Source organism: Diabrotica undecimpunctata, chromosome 2 (assembly GCF_040954645.1).
Source record: "Diabrotica undecimpunctata isolate CICGRU chromosome 2, icDiaUnde3, whole genome shotgun sequence".
Lineage (NCBI taxonomy): Eukaryota > Metazoa > Arthropoda > Insecta > Coleoptera > Chrysomelidae > Diabrotica > Diabrotica undecimpunctata.
The window spans coordinates 144651807-144669474 of NC_092804.1; the positions used below are offsets into that span (position 1 = coordinate 144651807).

A 17668-nucleotide genomic window follows, 5' to 3' on the forward strand; every position below is an offset into this window, starting at 1 on the left:
AACTCTAAACCTAATGACACACTTTCAGGTAGACATTAAGCCTGCCTTTTAGTGAAGGTAAAGTAGGTCAAATATCAATTTTAACCTTTCAAGCAAGGTGTCTAGTTGAAAAAACGGACTTCTTAAACTGGTTTTATTTAAGACAAGACATGAACATGTTTTCGTTTTTTAATTCTTAATTGTAACAGAAAGAATAAATAATTCTTGATGGTATGTTAAGACTTTAACAGAGTGTATTAGAGAAATCTAGTGGTTGCCACAGTTGATTGAAAAATGAGAGAGTATAGACTAAGATGGTTCGAACATGTTCAACGTCGAGATGCTAAATACCCAATACGAAGAATCGCTGATCTTCTATGGTCGGTTCACAATTTGTTGATAGCTCACTACAAGTTTAACCCTAATTAGAAAACTGAAATACAGAAAGGATAGGTAATACGATATAATAGTAAAAACCAACCTAAAACTGATGGTTTAAGACGTTTTCAACTAACCCACCTTATATCTGAAGGAAAACAATACCTTATAATCCTATTACGGGGGTATTTTGAATTGTTACATTGTTAGAGATGAACGACCAGTGTCGTAGAGTATATGATTGAAACATTTATTTGAACTAAATAAATATATTTTTTAAATTGTACTTATGTAAATTGTATTTTTTAATAAAACTTATTTATTTTATTCAAAAATAAAAAGTTTCTTGCCATTTGTAAAATATACATTTATTTAATTAAGGAAAAAGGCGCCAAATGTCGCCTGGCAAAATTTCCAATGTGTTTTAAATGTATCCATTATTTTCGAATCCTGAGAAAACTAATAAATATTTTTGAAAAATTTAAACGCAGAATGAAAGATTACACTATTACTCAGGGCAGAAAGTCACGAGCGAAAGGTACGTATATGTTCGTAGGTATATGGAATAAAAAATCACTCACGCACTGCATATAATTCGCAAAAGAAATATTCGAGACGCTAATTACTGCCGTAGACGCGGAAACACCGACGAGCCGTAAATTACATGCGATCAAAAACGTACTAAACAAAAAAATTGTTTTCGTTCGTAATAACTTCACCCTTTCAAGTTAAGTGTCGAATATATTATTAAAAATCTGGGGAATTCCATCTTAATTATCTTGCAACGAATGGTACCTTCGGATATGAATTCCAGGTTTTCTAGTAAAGTGATTAAACGCAAAGATTAGTATTGAAATATCTAAAGAGATAAGGTATTCTTATTTACAAAATTGTTATTGGTTAAATTCTTATTTTTATTAATATAATATAATAACCAACATTAGTCGTGAAAGTTTTAATTGTTTTTTTGCTAAATATATTAGTATTAAAATATTATCAATATTATATATAACAGTATTAAAACATTATATTATTATTTAATGAATAAACACCTTAGGAACGCCTATGATTTACGACCGTTTTATGAGTTTGAGGCATATTTCGTGCTCTCAACAATTTGTGAACGAAGAATAGTAGGCAGAAGAATGCCTGTAGGGAGACGCTTAGACAGGACATGTCAATAAAGGATGTTGATATTAATATGACCCAAGATGAAACTTATGGAGAAATGTAATTGGGAAAGCCGACCCAGCATAGAGATAAAAATAAAAAGAATTGTGCTATATATACATCGCCTTTTACAAATTAAAATAATTTATCGCCATAAAAATACAGTTTTTCTTTAAAGTTTTCTTTGAATATGAATCTTTATTTCAACATTGTAGAACACTTTCTGGAATAATAATTTTTACTTACAGGTATGGCAAACATGCAAAGCAGACGGAAGTTTTGATGTACATGGTGAACGTCAGTGGTGTTCGAAAAACCTTGTTAGTTTAAAAGGTTTAAGAGAATGGCAACAAATGGTTAAAGAAATTAATCAGCGTTTGGAATTTATGAACATAAAACAGATCCATGGACAAACGGAATTACAAATAGACGAAAAGCCTCTTATATTGAAGGTAAGTTAAATATTTTGTATTTCTTTAACTTTTAATTAAAAATCATTTAAAAAAACAAACGCAATCGGCTACTTTTATTTCAACGTATTTTCTCTACATAAAGAGTGTAAAATATAGTGTTTTTCAAGTTACCTTGTTTACCTAATTCGCTATCGAAGAAAAACTCCTGATTTCTCGTTGCTTTATATACATATATCATAAAAATATATAAAAGGGAACTTGGAAATCTCCTGATAATGAAACGATTAACCAAATAGATCATATTATCATCGATGAAAGACACTGCTGTAACTTATTAGATGTTAGGTCTTTTAGTGGAGCAAACATGGATACTGATCAGTATATAGGTATCGGGGAAAAGGAGAGCAAAAATTGAAATTAATAAACTAAAAGATCTCGACATTGCAAATGTATACAGACAGCAAATAGAAGCTCAAATAAGGACAGAAAACTTAGAAAACTAAAAAGATATTAACCAACTATAGGCAAATATACGAGATATTGTGTTACAGAAATCGGTTGAAATATTGGGCAAAACCAAGTCAGAAAAAAGATATAATTGGTTTGATTATGAGTGAGAAATGGCCACAAATAGAAAGAACGCAACATATCAAAAATCCATCGACGCAGGTTGTACACGGAGAAAAAAAGAAGAGTATAGACGTCATAGAAGACAGGAAATACGTATCCATCGACGTAAGAAGAGGGAATACGAACAGAACACTCTCAATGAGATACAGAGTTTATTCGATAAAAATGAAACGAGGAAATAGTACAAATCCAAAAATAATAGCCACGATTAAAAATTTGTAAAGACACTAACGGTGAAATTCTACATGATAAAAACTCAATGCGAGGTAGGACACGCTATAAATAATGCTAAAACTAGAAAAGCTAGTGGTCCAGATGATACACCAACTGAGTTACTGAAACTAATAGAGGATGATAACATAAAAGTTTTTTAATTCAATAAATAACACCGGAGTGATTCCCACAAATTGGCTCAAATCCATCTTTGTCGCAATACCTAAAACACACAATGCGAGAAAATGCTCAGAATATCGATTAATTAGCCTAATGAGCAACACTCTTAAAATTTTCCTAAGAATACTCCGCAACAGAATTAGACGCAAATGCGAAGATCTCGCAGATACCCAATTTGGTTTTAGAAATTCTATGAGAACCAGGGAGGCACTTTTTGCGCTTAACATCCTATTACAAAAATGCCGTGACCAAAGAAAAGATGTATTTGCATGTTTCGTGGACCTCGAAAAGGCATTCGATAAAGTATAGCATGTAAAATTAATGAAAATACTGAAAAATATCGGAATAGAAGACAAGGATATTCGGGTCATTCAAAATTTGTACTGGAGTCAAACTGCTCTCGTAAAAATTGGAGATAACTACACCGATGAAATCTCCATACAACGAGGAGTCAGACAAGGTTGCATTTTGTCGCCAACATTATTCAATGTTTACTCGGACCAGTTATTTAAAAAGGCACTTGAGAGAAAACCATATGGAATAAAAATCAACGGGGAACTACTTAATGTGATTAGATATGTAGACGATACAGTAATTCTGTCAGATAATATTGAAGGTCTTCAAATTCTGCTTGATCGTATTCACGAAGTAGGAGAGGAAATGGGCATTAAAATAAACTCAAAAAAACCAAATTTTTAGTGTTTAGTCGTGACCCACATCCCGATGCAAAGATTCAATGAAACGGAATCCAAGTTGAGAAAGTTCACAAAATGACATATTTGGGAACGTGATAACGGACCAACTAGATCCTGACATAGAAATAAAACGTAAAATAGCAATGACTGAGACTACTTTTATAAAAATGAAGTAATTTCTTTGCAATAATCATCTCAGTTTAGAAATAAGACAAACCGTGGTTAAGTGCTATATTTGGTCCCTACTTTTATATAGTGCAGAAGTGTGGACGCTAAAAGTATGGATTATGAACAAAATTGAAGCATTGGAAATGTGGGCTTGGACAGCAAGGAAAACTAATGAAGAAGTACTAAGGAGCCTCAATAAAGATAGAGAACTGCTAAAGACTGTTAAACGTCGAAAAATGTCTTATCTGGGACATATAGTAAGGGGAAGTCGATATAAAATATTACAACTGATCCTTAAAGACAAAATAGAGGGCCATAGAGGTGTAGGAGGAAACGGGTTTCTTGGTTGGGGAACATTCGTGAATGGACTCGGATATCAAATGCGGGACAATTATTCCATATTGCTGAAGATCGAGAAGCCTTCGCAATGGCGATCGCCAACGTTGGATAATTCTGATATGGCACGCGAAGAAGAAGATAAAATCAGTTCTTAACAGATGTGCACACCATTTCAGCAAATATCTAAATATAAACGATATTAAAGGGGGTTACAACATAGACAATCAACAAAATCTACAACGTCAACTACACAGTGAAGACCCAACAAGAGAAGAAGTGTCAAATGATATCCTAAAACTCAATACAGTCCTAAAATATACTAAAGCCCTAGGAATCGATGAAATCTGTTCGGAAATGTATAAAAATCTTATTTTTTTTTCTCTATTGTCGCAAAAAGTAGAGGAGGAATATTGTACATTTTTGTAAATTTAAAATTATCTGTAGTAAAGTGTTGTCGGTCGGGTTTTGAAATACTCTAACTATAATTAAACTCCGCAACATATACCGGAAAAATATTATTTGGTTGCCCTAGTAGAACTACTACTACTAAGGATTTCCACAGTTTTCACTGTCTTCCTTCACTCAACCGTTTTCTCCAATTTTCCCTGTCATTCCAGTCTCCATCTCGCAGTGTTCTTTTCTCCATAGCCTCGTCGATTTCATCTCTGAATGACCTTCGGGGTCTTCCTCTCTTTCTTCTTCCAATCGGGCTCCATTCTGTGATTTTGTTTATCCAGCGTCCTCTGTCCGCTCTTCTGACGTGGCCGTACCAGGATAGTCTCTTCTCCTCTATATAGTCGATTATGTCTGATTGCACTCCCATTCTCCGCTTAATCTCTGCGTTTTCAATTCTGTCTCTTGTTTATTGTCCAGTTTTCGGACCCATATGTCAGGATACTTCTTGTCAGGGTGTTATATATTCTCTTTTTTGTCTTTATCGTAATGTTCTTATCCCACAACACTGAGTTTAGTTGTCTTATACAGTTTCTTGTTTGTCTCAGTCTGTTGTTTATATCTTCTTCTGTTGTTCCCTGGTTCGATATTATGGTTCCTAAATACTTGAATTTATCTGTTCCATTTATTTGTCTTCCCTCGTCTATCTCTAGGTTTCTCATATCCTTGTTTTCTGTTGTTAGGTATTCGGTTTTCTCTAAGTTTATTTCCATTCCGTTGTTTTTATATCCTTCTTCTAGTTTTCTTAGCATAAAGCTGAGATCTTCTTCATCTTGTGCGATGACTACTTGATCGTCGGCAAAACTTAAGGTGTATAGGTATTCGTCTCTTACTGGTATGCCCATTCCTTCGCACTTTCTCCTCCATGGTTTGAGTGTCTTTTCCAAGAATATTTTAAACAGAGTAGGGGACGTAGCACAGCCTTGTAGAAGTCCTTTTGTCGTCTTAAATGGATTGTAGGCTTTATTTCCACATTTAATAGCTACTTTGTTTTCTTTGTATAGTGCTTTAACTGCTTTTATTAGTGTTTGTCGGATTCCGAGATCATTCATTGCTTCCCATAATTTGACTCTAGGTATTGAGTCATATGCTTTCTTTAGATCAACAAAGGCCAGATGGACCGGTCTACCTTTTGCCATTTTCTTCTCTATCAGTTGTTCTAATGTGTACGTATGATCTAGGCATGATTTTCCTACTGTGAACCCTGCTTGGTCTTCTCCAATTTTTCCTATTATTTCAGTTTCTAGTTTTTCTTTAATAATTTTCCCGTAAAGTCTACCTACCGACGATATTATACTAATTCCTCTATAGTTTTCACATTTTTTCCTGTTTCCTTTCTTATGTATGGATGTGATGTATGCTTGTGTCCATTCCGCAGGTATTTCTTCTCCATTTAGTCCTCTTTCGAACATTCTATGTAGCATGCGGAATAACTTTTCCGTTCCGTTTTTAATTAGTTCGTTTGGTATTCCACTAAGGTAAGGTATTCCACTTTGGTACTGCCCTAGTAGAAACAAGTAGTTATTCAAGTGTTGGATAATTGCCTGACGTGTCCGAGTAAAAATTAATATGCAAACAATGTGGCAACAACATATCTATGTCTTTTTGGTGGGCGGACAATGTCATTGTAAAAGCAACGTTTGGCTTTCTCTAATTCAATATTGAAATGTTTATTCAATAAATATATACCTATTCATTCTTTCGATATTCACCTGATATGATTATATTAAATTCGTTTCAGTTTCATTAAAATTAAACATTGTTTTTAGATGATCATCGCTGGGGCATTTTACCCCAATTTTTTTATAAGAGAAATAAATCCAAATGAAGTCGACGACAAGCAACATGTTAGAGCTGTTGGAGGTCGGGATCCATATCGTTCAGTTTATCTTACGGGAATGGATTCTGAACAGCCCGGTCCTCTTTACATTAGAGCTATTAAGAGTCTCTTCAAAAATGAAAATGATAGAAATACTAATATATCAATAGGTTTTGACTCAAGCAATAAAATCTACGTTGAATTCAAAGTTTTGAGCCATATCCAAAATAGAATGGCTATTTCAATCAATGGTAGACAGATGGTGGCTGACACCATTCTTGGAAAAATTCCACGGGAAGTTTATGAAGCTATTAGGAAGAGGCAACTTCAGCACCCATTTCAGCTACACTTATTACCGTAAGTTTATCACGTCCTTAAAACATAATTTTAAAATAACCAATGTTTTCATAGAATTTCTCAATATAAAAATAAAAATTTTTCAAAAAAAATTGCCAAAAATCTGAAAGATTTAAAATCTGAGAGATTTTAGGCAATTTATGTGGAAGTGTGTTTGGAGATAAATTTTTCCTGGCGAACATACCTATACAATAATCATTTGAGGGTCACAAGGATTTTCCCTGAAAAGATCTCATGTTTATTGACATAAAGATGGATTGAAAAAAATAGGGAACTACTATCTTTCAAAAGACGTCTTTAAAATTGTGCCAGACATGAAAAAGTAAACAGCGGAAAATTGTATTTGTTTCGTTCTTGGAAATAACAGGACTGTCAATCTTGATTGGTACCCCATCATTTGTCTGTTAGAATCATTCAAAGAATTGAGGAAATCAACCGTGTAAAGTATCTCAGCTCGTACAATGAGAGTTTACAAAAGTTATTTCTTTGATCTCTTTTTATTGTCATAAATGTCGACAAATAAATTGTCAGATCAATGTTAAGAAGTAGTTGATGCGGTTGGAACATATCTTTAGTTATCTAATTTGTTTCATCGTCTGCAGTAGAAAAGCGCTTTCAAATTGTGCTCTTACTTTCTTATGATGTATGTGCTTATACTCGGTTCGTTATTCCCAGTCCGAACTGTCTAGTGAATTTAGTAATTATTTTTTTGAGAAGTTAGTTACTTTTTGACAGACTAAAAGTGGCTGTAAATTACTATACAACCAAGCACACATACTCATAGCCAATATTAATAGTAAACAAACTAAATAGTAAATAAGATAGAACTTTGCGAATTACCGACAATCAATATTTATTTATCTGCACCATATAATAAATAGTTATGTTAAATTATAACAACTAAAATATATTTTTTAAATATACACTACTCAAAATTTGATGGGTTTAGTATACACTTCCACTATTTAGAATAATTCTTCTTTTTTTAAAGAAAGAAGTCTGCAAAAGCAGGATACTTGAGCTATTAATACTGAGAAGTAGGAATTGTTGTGTTGTAGGTTTCCGACAATGAATCTGTCAAAATATGCCCGAGCTAAGCGAATGGAGTATAGAAAGCCTCACATGTTGGGGGCCTTTTGCGTGTCCAGATATTTTACTTGTTACATGTTAAAAGCTGAAATTAAGACTTTACAGGAGAGTGTCACATATGAATGGCATTTAGCTTTTGCGTCGCGATTGGTTTTGTACATATTTTGAATAATTAGGATGTCAAAGTTTCCAGTAGGATGTCAGGTGGGGCCAGATGCCAATTCAATGTCTGAATATTTACTTCACCTAAATATTCAGTAAGGACTCACGATACGTTAGGCCTGGCGTTATCATACATTAAGACGAAATTAATTCCTATATAAGGTGCGAAATGAACACCGTGGTCAGACAAAATTTGTGTAATGTACCTACTTTCCGCTATTAACAAAGCCTCCACGTAAATACACCAAATACGCTCTTGCTGTCAAGGAAATTCACAGGGTTTGTAAGACCCAAACTCAAATACCAGAAACGAATGCGTTAATCCGTTCACGAGAAAATCAACTATGAAAATGAGCATAATTTTTGGAGGTGCAAATTTTTCGTCAAAGTGCAACCGGGTGTGCCAAAAGAAGCTAGAAGGTCGAATATTTCGTAAAATTTACTTTGGATCGAACATAATATTAAACTTTGAAATCTTAAATACAAACCCTCTTGTTAAATGCAGATTCAGATTCTACGTAAAAAACCGTATTCAGTACTATAAAAATTACTTTGCATACTTCTGATCTGTATTTGTTTTTCTACGATTACAGCGCCATCTATCGTGGCTGGATAAAAGTCAGATAAAGCTTGTTTTTATTCACGTTGAATCCGTCTCTGCAATAAGAAAATAATATTTTATTTAAGATTTCAAACTCCCCCCAAAGAAGTGACAATTTTAAAAAATATCCCTAATAAAAATCACTTATTTTTCATAATAAATCCAAATCTGTAATAAAAAATGGAGGTTCCCATTTAAAATTTCAAAGTTAGCCCTCGCCCCACCATGGTATGGGAGTGGGGGTCGTGTTTGATGTCATTCGATAGATTTTTGAAAAATAATAAACACGTGTTTTTTGGTTTTTGGTTAACTTATTTTTTCCCAGTGAGTGGGTTATAGTGTATTTTTATGTATGAGAGAGTAATAAAACAATAAATTATGTATGCAAATCCCTAAACTGTTGATACGGGTGACTCAATGAAAAATAGATATTTGTCAACAAGTTTACAGAAGTATATAGGAAAACAATTTTAAATTGAGTATGACCACCAGGTATAAAGGTTGGAGCAGAATAGAATACAATAGTTGTGAGGGTTACTAATCCCTAAATAAGGTTGCCAGTGTCGGAGTGATGGAGGTTAACAGGTACTAATGAATTTGCAAGAAATGTAAGATGTTTATTTTATTGGTTATATATAACCAATAAAAGTTTAATAAGTACCTACCTATTTGCAAAATAAAGTTTAATTCTTTAGATAAAATAAAACGTTTTATTTTATCTGAAATGAGTGCATTCCACGAAGTAAGGGTTTCAACAATCAAACATTTAATTCTTTAATTCCAGGAATCTACGACAGTAATTGACTAGATAATTACCTTCTAAACTTATTCCACAGAAAATGTGATAGTGGGTTTTTCCATTTTGTAGGAAGGTCCAAGTGGCGTATTCAAAATTATTAACAGTTCACTAAAAGTAGGTACTTCAGTTGCAAGGTGCAGTTTATTGTGTATACTAGTGTTATGGAAAATTTGGAAGTGCCGTGTAAACGCCGAAAAATTGGTCCTCTAACAATTAATGAAAAAACATTAATATTTAATTGTTTTAAATCATTTACAGACAAACGTTTATGTGAAAGTGTTGATGAGACCGTTGAGTTAGTTAGCAGTATACTTGGTGTTGGGAAATCTACGATTTACAGAGTTATTAAAGAAGAGAAATGTGGTAGTTTTCAAATGCAACGTAATGCTCCAGGAAAACCAAAATTTCAAATAGAATATCATTTTAAAGAAGGACTTCGACGGAAAGTGCATGAATTCTTCTTTAGACAAGAATTTCCAACATTGGATAAAGTTCTTGTCTCAGTTCGAGATGATAAGGATTACCCAGAAATGAGTCGAAGTACGTTATGGAAACTTTTAAAAGAAATAGGCTTCCGCTGGAAAAAGAATTCCAGAAAGTCTATTTTATTAGAAAGAAGCGATATTGTCATATGGAGAAGACATTTTCTAAGAACCATAAAGGAAATGAGAAACCAAAAAAGAAAAATATTTTATCTTGATGAAACATGGATCAACGAGGGTCATACACCAAATAAATTTTGGCAGGATGAAACTGTTACAAGTCAAAGGCACGCTTTTGTAAATAACTTATCTACTGGTTTAAACCCACCATCAGTAAAGGGACGCAGGCTGATAATAGTACACATTGGCAGTTCAGACGGTTTTGTTGAAGGTGGTTTATTAACTTTTGAATCAACTCGTACCGGTGACTACCATGAAGACATGAACGCTGATGTCTTTCAAGAATGGTTCGAACAAATGATAGATCTTCTTCCTAAGAACTGTGTAATAGTAATGGATAATGCAAGTTATCACTCCAGACTTATAGAAGGACTGCCCACAACCAAGTGGTTAAAAAAAGACTTGCAGAATTGGCTGAGTTCAAAAAATATTACGTACCATCCCGGATCTATAAGAAAGGAACTTTATTCGTTGTGTGCCCTTCATAAAGAAAAATTTAAAAAATACGAAATTGGTGAAATTGCCAAAAATCGTGGAATGACAGTACTTAGATCCCCACCATATCATTGTGAATTAAACCCGATTGAACTGGTATGGGCACAGATAAAGAGTGAAGTTTCAAGAAAAAATACCACTTTTAAAATTCATGATGTTAAACAGTTGTTTTTGGAGGCCGTAAATAATGTAAAACCTGAAAACTGGGAAAAGGCAGTAAATCACACTGTTAAAGAAGAGGAAAAAATGTGGAAGCTGGACAATATTACTGATAAAATGATCGAGCCAGTTATTATAAATCTTGGTTCTGAAAGTTCATCTTCTGAATCTGATTTGGATTTGTAACAAGTAGCTGTAAGTTTTATATTAATATTTTTATTCATCTATTTAACATACCTTAGACGGTTTTAAAAACTCTTTTTCTCTTTTGTAATTTTTAAAAATTAAAAAAAATGTGAATTTTTTAAAACCCTTTTTAATGTAGGCCAGTCAGTTCTAATATAGTGTGTGATAAAAGAGGTCACTTTTGTTTACATACACATAACACTTTATAACACTGAAATAATTCATTTATTTTTTACAATTATTCAAAGTAATTTTTCAATTAATCTTGAGCACGCCCATGGAGTGGTCGGAGCTACCAGTTAAAATTATGCTAATTACTCTCTCGTTCATAAAAATAAACTATAGTGGGTTCCCATTTATGATTTTAAAGTTGCTACCCATCCTGGTTTGATTCATCATTTAAATTAATAACAGATGTTATGTTACCGGCATCAAGTATGTTATCTCTAAATAGTCATTAATAATAATTTTGGCATATCTGACATATTTGGCATATCCAATAATAACTTTTTATTATTGGATTTATCATGTAATATATCTATATTGGACAAGTATTTATTTTGATCTTATAAACTTTTGTAACAATTAATATTATCTCCAGTTATTAGTTAAAATTCGTTTTCTTAATAAAATATATTTTTAGCATAAAAGAAGCTTGGAAATATGCCGAAGAAAGGGGACATGAACGAAAAAGTACACTTCAGAAACTTGAAGATACACCCATGCCCTCAACTTCTGCGGCTAGAAACTGTTTTAGTTTAGAATCGCATTCTCCAATTCCTGGACTTGACGTCGAATGGATTACTCTAAAAATTACAGAGGTAATATAAAATAATAAGTTTCTTCATATGCAAAAAAGATTTGTTTATTTTCTAAGCATTGTATGTAGAGTACAAAAGACTGCATATATTCTCATACAGCAATGGCTAAATAGTGTACGTAGCTGAGCTTGTCGATTCTTCAAATATATATATATATATATATATATATATATATATATATATATATATATATATATATATATATATAAGCAAGGTTCTTACAGCCTCTGCCGTCTCTCGCATTTCGACCGCCATCGTTTTCCGTCCATCCATTCGTCTTCTCTGCTGGCTCTATCTCTCATTATGTGTCGTACATTTTTTTCCCAGGCAACTGAAGACCTTCCCCTTCTTATTTGTTGTGGTATGTAATTTAGAGCTTCCTTTGGCCATATATCTTCATTCATTCGCTTCACGTGACCATACCACACTAGTTGTCTCGTTTCAATTCTGTCTACACTGGAATATATACTATTTGTCCTCCTTCTAATATCTTCATTCCTGATATGATCTTTTTTGAATACACCACACGCTCTCCTTAGAAAATCCATTTCTACTACTTCTATTCTTTTTCTATCATTTTTCGTGATCTGTCAAACTTCTGTCCCATAAGTCATAATAGGCTCTACCAAGGTTCGATAGATTGTCAATTTCGTTTCTTGTCTAATATCTTTAGACTATAGTAGAGAGTTTAGAATGTTAACCGCTTTTTCTCCCTGCTGCGTTCTGTTTTCGATGTCTCTTTTGGTAGTGCCTTCTTTAGATATTATTCTTTAGATTCTTCAAATAAACGCCTAAATTAACTGGAAGCTGAAAACTTTACACGCCAATAGACATATCAAAGTTTAGAGAACTCTCTGAAATTTTCCACTAATACTTGTGAAGAGAATAATTTGCATTCTGCCTTATTATTACATGTAAGGTAATGATTTTCTACACCAAATTGTAGCCGTTGATGAGTTTTAATGTTGTTTGATTAACTTCGAGTTGCGAGTACAAGGTTGCGTTGGTCTTGGATTTTAAAGAACTTGATTATAGTTTTGTTACTTTTCTTCTTACATCTCTTAATTTTGTTTTCTACCTAATCCCCCAATTTATTTTGTTTTATATTTGAAATTAATTTGCCTTTTCATATCTCTTTGTGTTTTCTTTATTCTATCAACATTTAATAAAACTTTGTAAAAATCCATATTTGTGACCCATAACTTAAGTTATCTGGGACTGCATATCTATATATACTATACTCTTTAAACAAACTTTTATTTCTAGGTATTGTGGATAAAATAGCACATCAAAAGCATGTTATTGCCCTTATGAATTAAAAACCAAATATTATGGCGCTGGAGGACAAACTAGTCAAACATTTCGCGTTTGAAGTGGTATCAACAGAACGATGTAACTATTATTTCCGTGTCGCCACCTCTTCAGTCGTTCGGGCTGATACAAATTCAAACTCGGAAGGTCCATCTAATGTCTCCAAAATATTTCCTACTTCAATACCGATTTAATAAAATCGTTTTCTATTCCTGTGGTCTATCGAAATGCACATTTCGTTAGCTTTAGCTGTTTGGTTTTTAAATTTTTGGTATTTGTTCTATTATCTGATATATGATTCTAATAGTGATGTCTTGATTTATAATCGTCTTTGTGTTATCTTTAACTCATTTTAAGGTCTATACGTGTAGCTGCTTTTTCTACTTCTTTAATCATTACATGTAATTTGTCCCTATACCTTCATATTAAACAGTTTTGATGCTCACCTCTAAAAAGTATTCATCATTGCCATCAATAAGTAAATAATAATTTGTATTAATTGATGTTTAACTAATGTATTACTGAATGTTACAGTGTTTTTGTCATAAAATATTTCATATTCCCATTATTATCAATAACTGCTTCTATTTTTGCCTTTTGAGCTTTCTGATATCTTTCTTTAATAATTGTTTTCTTTTTACTTAAAAATAAGTACAAACTTCTGATATACAGTGTGACCCATTTAGATTGGAAACACCTCTATAAAATTTGAAGTTGTTAACCGATTTTAATCAATTTTTTTTAATGTCATGTAATAAAAGGTCTATTGCGGGACAAAATATGAAATATTTAGTTTAATTTTCAGGGCATTCTACGATACTTTTTCTTCGTCGAAAATGGAGAATTTGTATTAGCGATTTTTTTATTAAAAAAATTTCTACTTCCCTGGATTTAGAGTGGCTTCAAGTAGCTATGACAAAAATTTCATTAAAATATATTTATTAATAACGAAGTTATGACAACTTAAAATTTTAAAACTCACTAAGCTACGAGTCAAAAAATAACACCCTGTATCAACAGATAACCATAAAACTAATTATTTTTCAAATAATTTTAATAATAAACCACTACTAAACAAAAAAATGTTTAAAATAGCATAAAAATTTAATGCAAGTAACGCACTTACATTATTAACTTTACATGCTACAACTTAAATCTCAGTTGCAAGGACAACGATATTACCGTTTGACATTATTTGTGTCATACAAATTTCAGTGCTAGCATAAATTTATGCATAATATCTGCAACAATATTTACTTCAAATTCTTTTAATAATATTTTGTGTCATGGCTGCAAGATTAAGTTTGAGAGAAAAAATTGAAATTATACGTCTTTTGGGAGATTACGATGGAAGTGCCAGGGAAGTTTGTACAATATTTAATGGCAGACATGTGGATCGTCCTAATATTAGCTGCTGTACGGTAAACAAAATAAATACAATATTTAATGAATATGGTGCAGTATCAAAACTAATTTTAAAAAATAACCCGTTACAAAGAAGAAGAGGAAATGATCAAATCATTTTAGATCATTTCAGAAATAACCCTAATGACAGTTTAAGGAATGCCGGCGAATGAGTATTCGGCGATGTCTTATGGTAAATAATATTAAACCTTTCAAACCAAAATTCTTACACACGTTACAAGAAGGCGATGAAGCAAAACGTTTAGAATATTGTTTATGGGCCGAAGGGGAATATTTAAACAATATAAATTTTCTAAAAAACGTGTTGTTTACCGACGAAGCCACTTTCACTACAAATGAAGTAGTATCATCACAGAATTGTCGCTATTGGACCGAAGATAATCTCCATTGGGTAATAAGCTGTAAAAGTCAGTATTCTCAAAAAATCAATGTCTGGTGTGGTATACTGAACGAGCGAGTTATTGGTCCTTTCTTTTTTGAAGAAAACTTGAACTCACAGAACTTTTTACAATTTTTAAACACCGACTTGTGGAATGCTATTAATGAGCTCCCAATTAATGAACGATTAAATTTGTATATTCAGTTAGATGGGTGTTCTGTTCATTACGCCAGAACCGTGAAGCAATGGCTAAATGAAAATTTTCCGGACCGTTGGATAGGCCGGGGTAGTCCGTTGATAGATTGGCCACCCAGATCTCACAATTTTAGACTTCTTTCTCTGGGGAGTTACCAAACAAATAGTTTACCAAACTCGTGCAAGAGACGTAAACGAACTTTGTGCAAGAATTCGACAGGCATGTGCAGAAATGACTCCCCAACAACTAAGAAATGTAATTAGAAATATTCATAAACGCTATAACAAATGTAACCAATTAGATGGTGGATTGGTAGAGACAACTAGGATTTAAACTAAAATTATGTTTCCATGTTTCTGTTAATACAGAGTGTTTTTTTTAACGTTAATACAGAGTGTTTTTTTCTTAGTGAGTTTTAAAATTTTAAGTTGTCATAAGTTTGTTATTAATAAATATATCTTAATGAAATTTTTGTCATAGCTATTTGAAGCCACTCTAAATCCAGTGGCATAGAAATTTTTTTATTAAAAAAATCGCTAATACAAATTCCCCATTTTCGACGAAGAAAAAGTATCGCAGAATGCCCTGAAAATTTACCTAAATATTTCATATTTGGTCCCGCAATAGACCTTTTATTACATGACATTAAAAAAAATTTGGTTAAAATCGGTTAACAACTTCAAATTTTATAGAGGTGTTTCCAATCTAAATGGGCCACACTGTATAATGGTATGTTATTTTATTAAAAAATAATTATAATTTTATACCATTATACAACAGAAATTTTTTACTTCTTTGTAAGTTTTTTTAAACTATGGTATACAGCCAATTACTGGGATTTTCCCCTTTTTGTTTTTTTTAACTTATTAATTTCAATGTATTTAACTGACTTTCCTTTTTTTAAGAAGTCGTTTTTTTCATAAGAATTCTGCTATCGCTAGTGTTACATTCTTTAATAATATTGTTAATATGGCGTTTATTTCATTTACATTTTTATTGTTAGGATTCAATTGTTACGCTTATTACTGTAATTAAAATTTAAGAAAAATGTAGAATAGGAACCCTGTGTATTATATATGTACATATATGTTAAGTTCCCTAGAATATAAAAAATATGACGATATTGTATTCTACATATGACGCTATATATATATATATATATATATATATATATATATATATATATATATATATATATATATAAAAGTTTGTAGAAATAAACTTTAACTCAAAAAGTCATTTGAAATTTATGTATATGATCTTGTTTTTTTCTCGTTGTACGTAAATCAATTTATTTGCCATTTAGACTAGTTACCAATCTAGTTACTATCTACGTTGAGGTTGTAATTATTTATTTTTACATACTAATATATTCATAAAAAGTTCTCGAGTAACCAATGCTCTGCAGTCAATAATTGTAGATATGTAATAATTAATTATTGTATATTTATTCTTTTTTAGTATGAGGATGCAGGTCATTTTTGGGCAAATAATTTAGAAAGTGAACCTTATCTTACCGCATTGGAAGAAATACTAAACAAGGCTATTCTTCACACCGTTGTTTCTAGAGACCAAACTGTAAAGATAGGAACAATCTACGCAGCTCGATTCATCGAGGATAATATGTTTTATAGGTGCCAAGTTTTTGCAGTTTCGTCCACATTTGCTGAGGTAATAACATGTAGATAAACCAATACTTTTGTGTTCTCCAAAGTAAAGCGTCCACAACGCTATTCGCAACGCAATCGATTTACCACGAATCTGTATGCTGTATCTGTATCTGCTCTGTATCTGTATGAAAAAAAAATGTTTCAAGTAAAAAAAGTAGCTGAGATAATTTTGAACAAAAATATTTATTAGCACCTTTTGTGTACAGTAAATTGTTCTCTCAGAAACAACGCTTGAAACGATCAGCGATTTTGAATATAAATTACGCGCGCAAAATTAATTTTAAATAAAATTTATCGACTCTAAAAATTCAATATCTTTTTGATCGGAGTATCGTATCGACAAAAATCCAAATTCATTTAAAATGTGAAGAGTGCGCCTTTGGTAAGCAATTTTTGCATTTTGCCGCAAATTAAGTAAATTTTTATAAAGGTGTTAAATAAGCGTTGCGCAATTTTCCCATTTTTTACGATTTTCAGGAGATAAATAAAATTTATTACTTCATACTACCGCAGAGAAAAACCGCAGAATTTGCACGGTTATCAGATGCTATTTGAGCTCAATATATTTCTTAAGTCCTCAATTATATCGAGAAATACAAAGGTACTCTACAAAATAATAATACGCAGAGTCCTAACATATGGTTCACAGACCTGGACTCTGAACAAAAAATAATGAAAACATGTTAGGATGTTTTGAAAAGTACTAAGACGAATTTATGGATTGGTTAATGACAATGGAGTGTGGGGAGCACGATACAACTTTATAGAATATACCAGGAACCTGATATCGTAAAACATATTAAGATAGGACGTCTGAGGTACATAGGGCATGTAATGCAGATGGCACGAAATGACCCAGCTATAAAAACGATCCTTGATAGACCCATTAGTTAGAGAAGAAGATGAAGAACCAGAACAA

General features: G+C 32.2%; 1 protein-coding gene across 2 annotated transcripts in view; it reads left to right on the top strand.

Annotated features, from left to right (window-relative positions):
* The window catches only part of spn-E (tudor domain containing 9 protein spindle E), a 117502-nt gene that overhangs the window by 79848 nt on the left and 19986 nt on the right, over window positions 1-17668 (top strand). For both annotated transcript variants that reach the window (XM_072523635.1, XM_072523636.1), the window contains exons 12-15: window positions 1776-1979; window positions 6388-6794; window positions 11591-11768; window positions 16541-16750. In XM_072523635.1, coding sequence (XP_072379736.1) covers window positions 1776-1979; window positions 6388-6794; window positions 11591-11768; window positions 16541-16750 — 999 coding nt within the window. The remainder of the gene's footprint in view (window positions 1-1775; window positions 1980-6387; window positions 6795-11590; window positions 11769-16540; window positions 16751-17668) is intronic.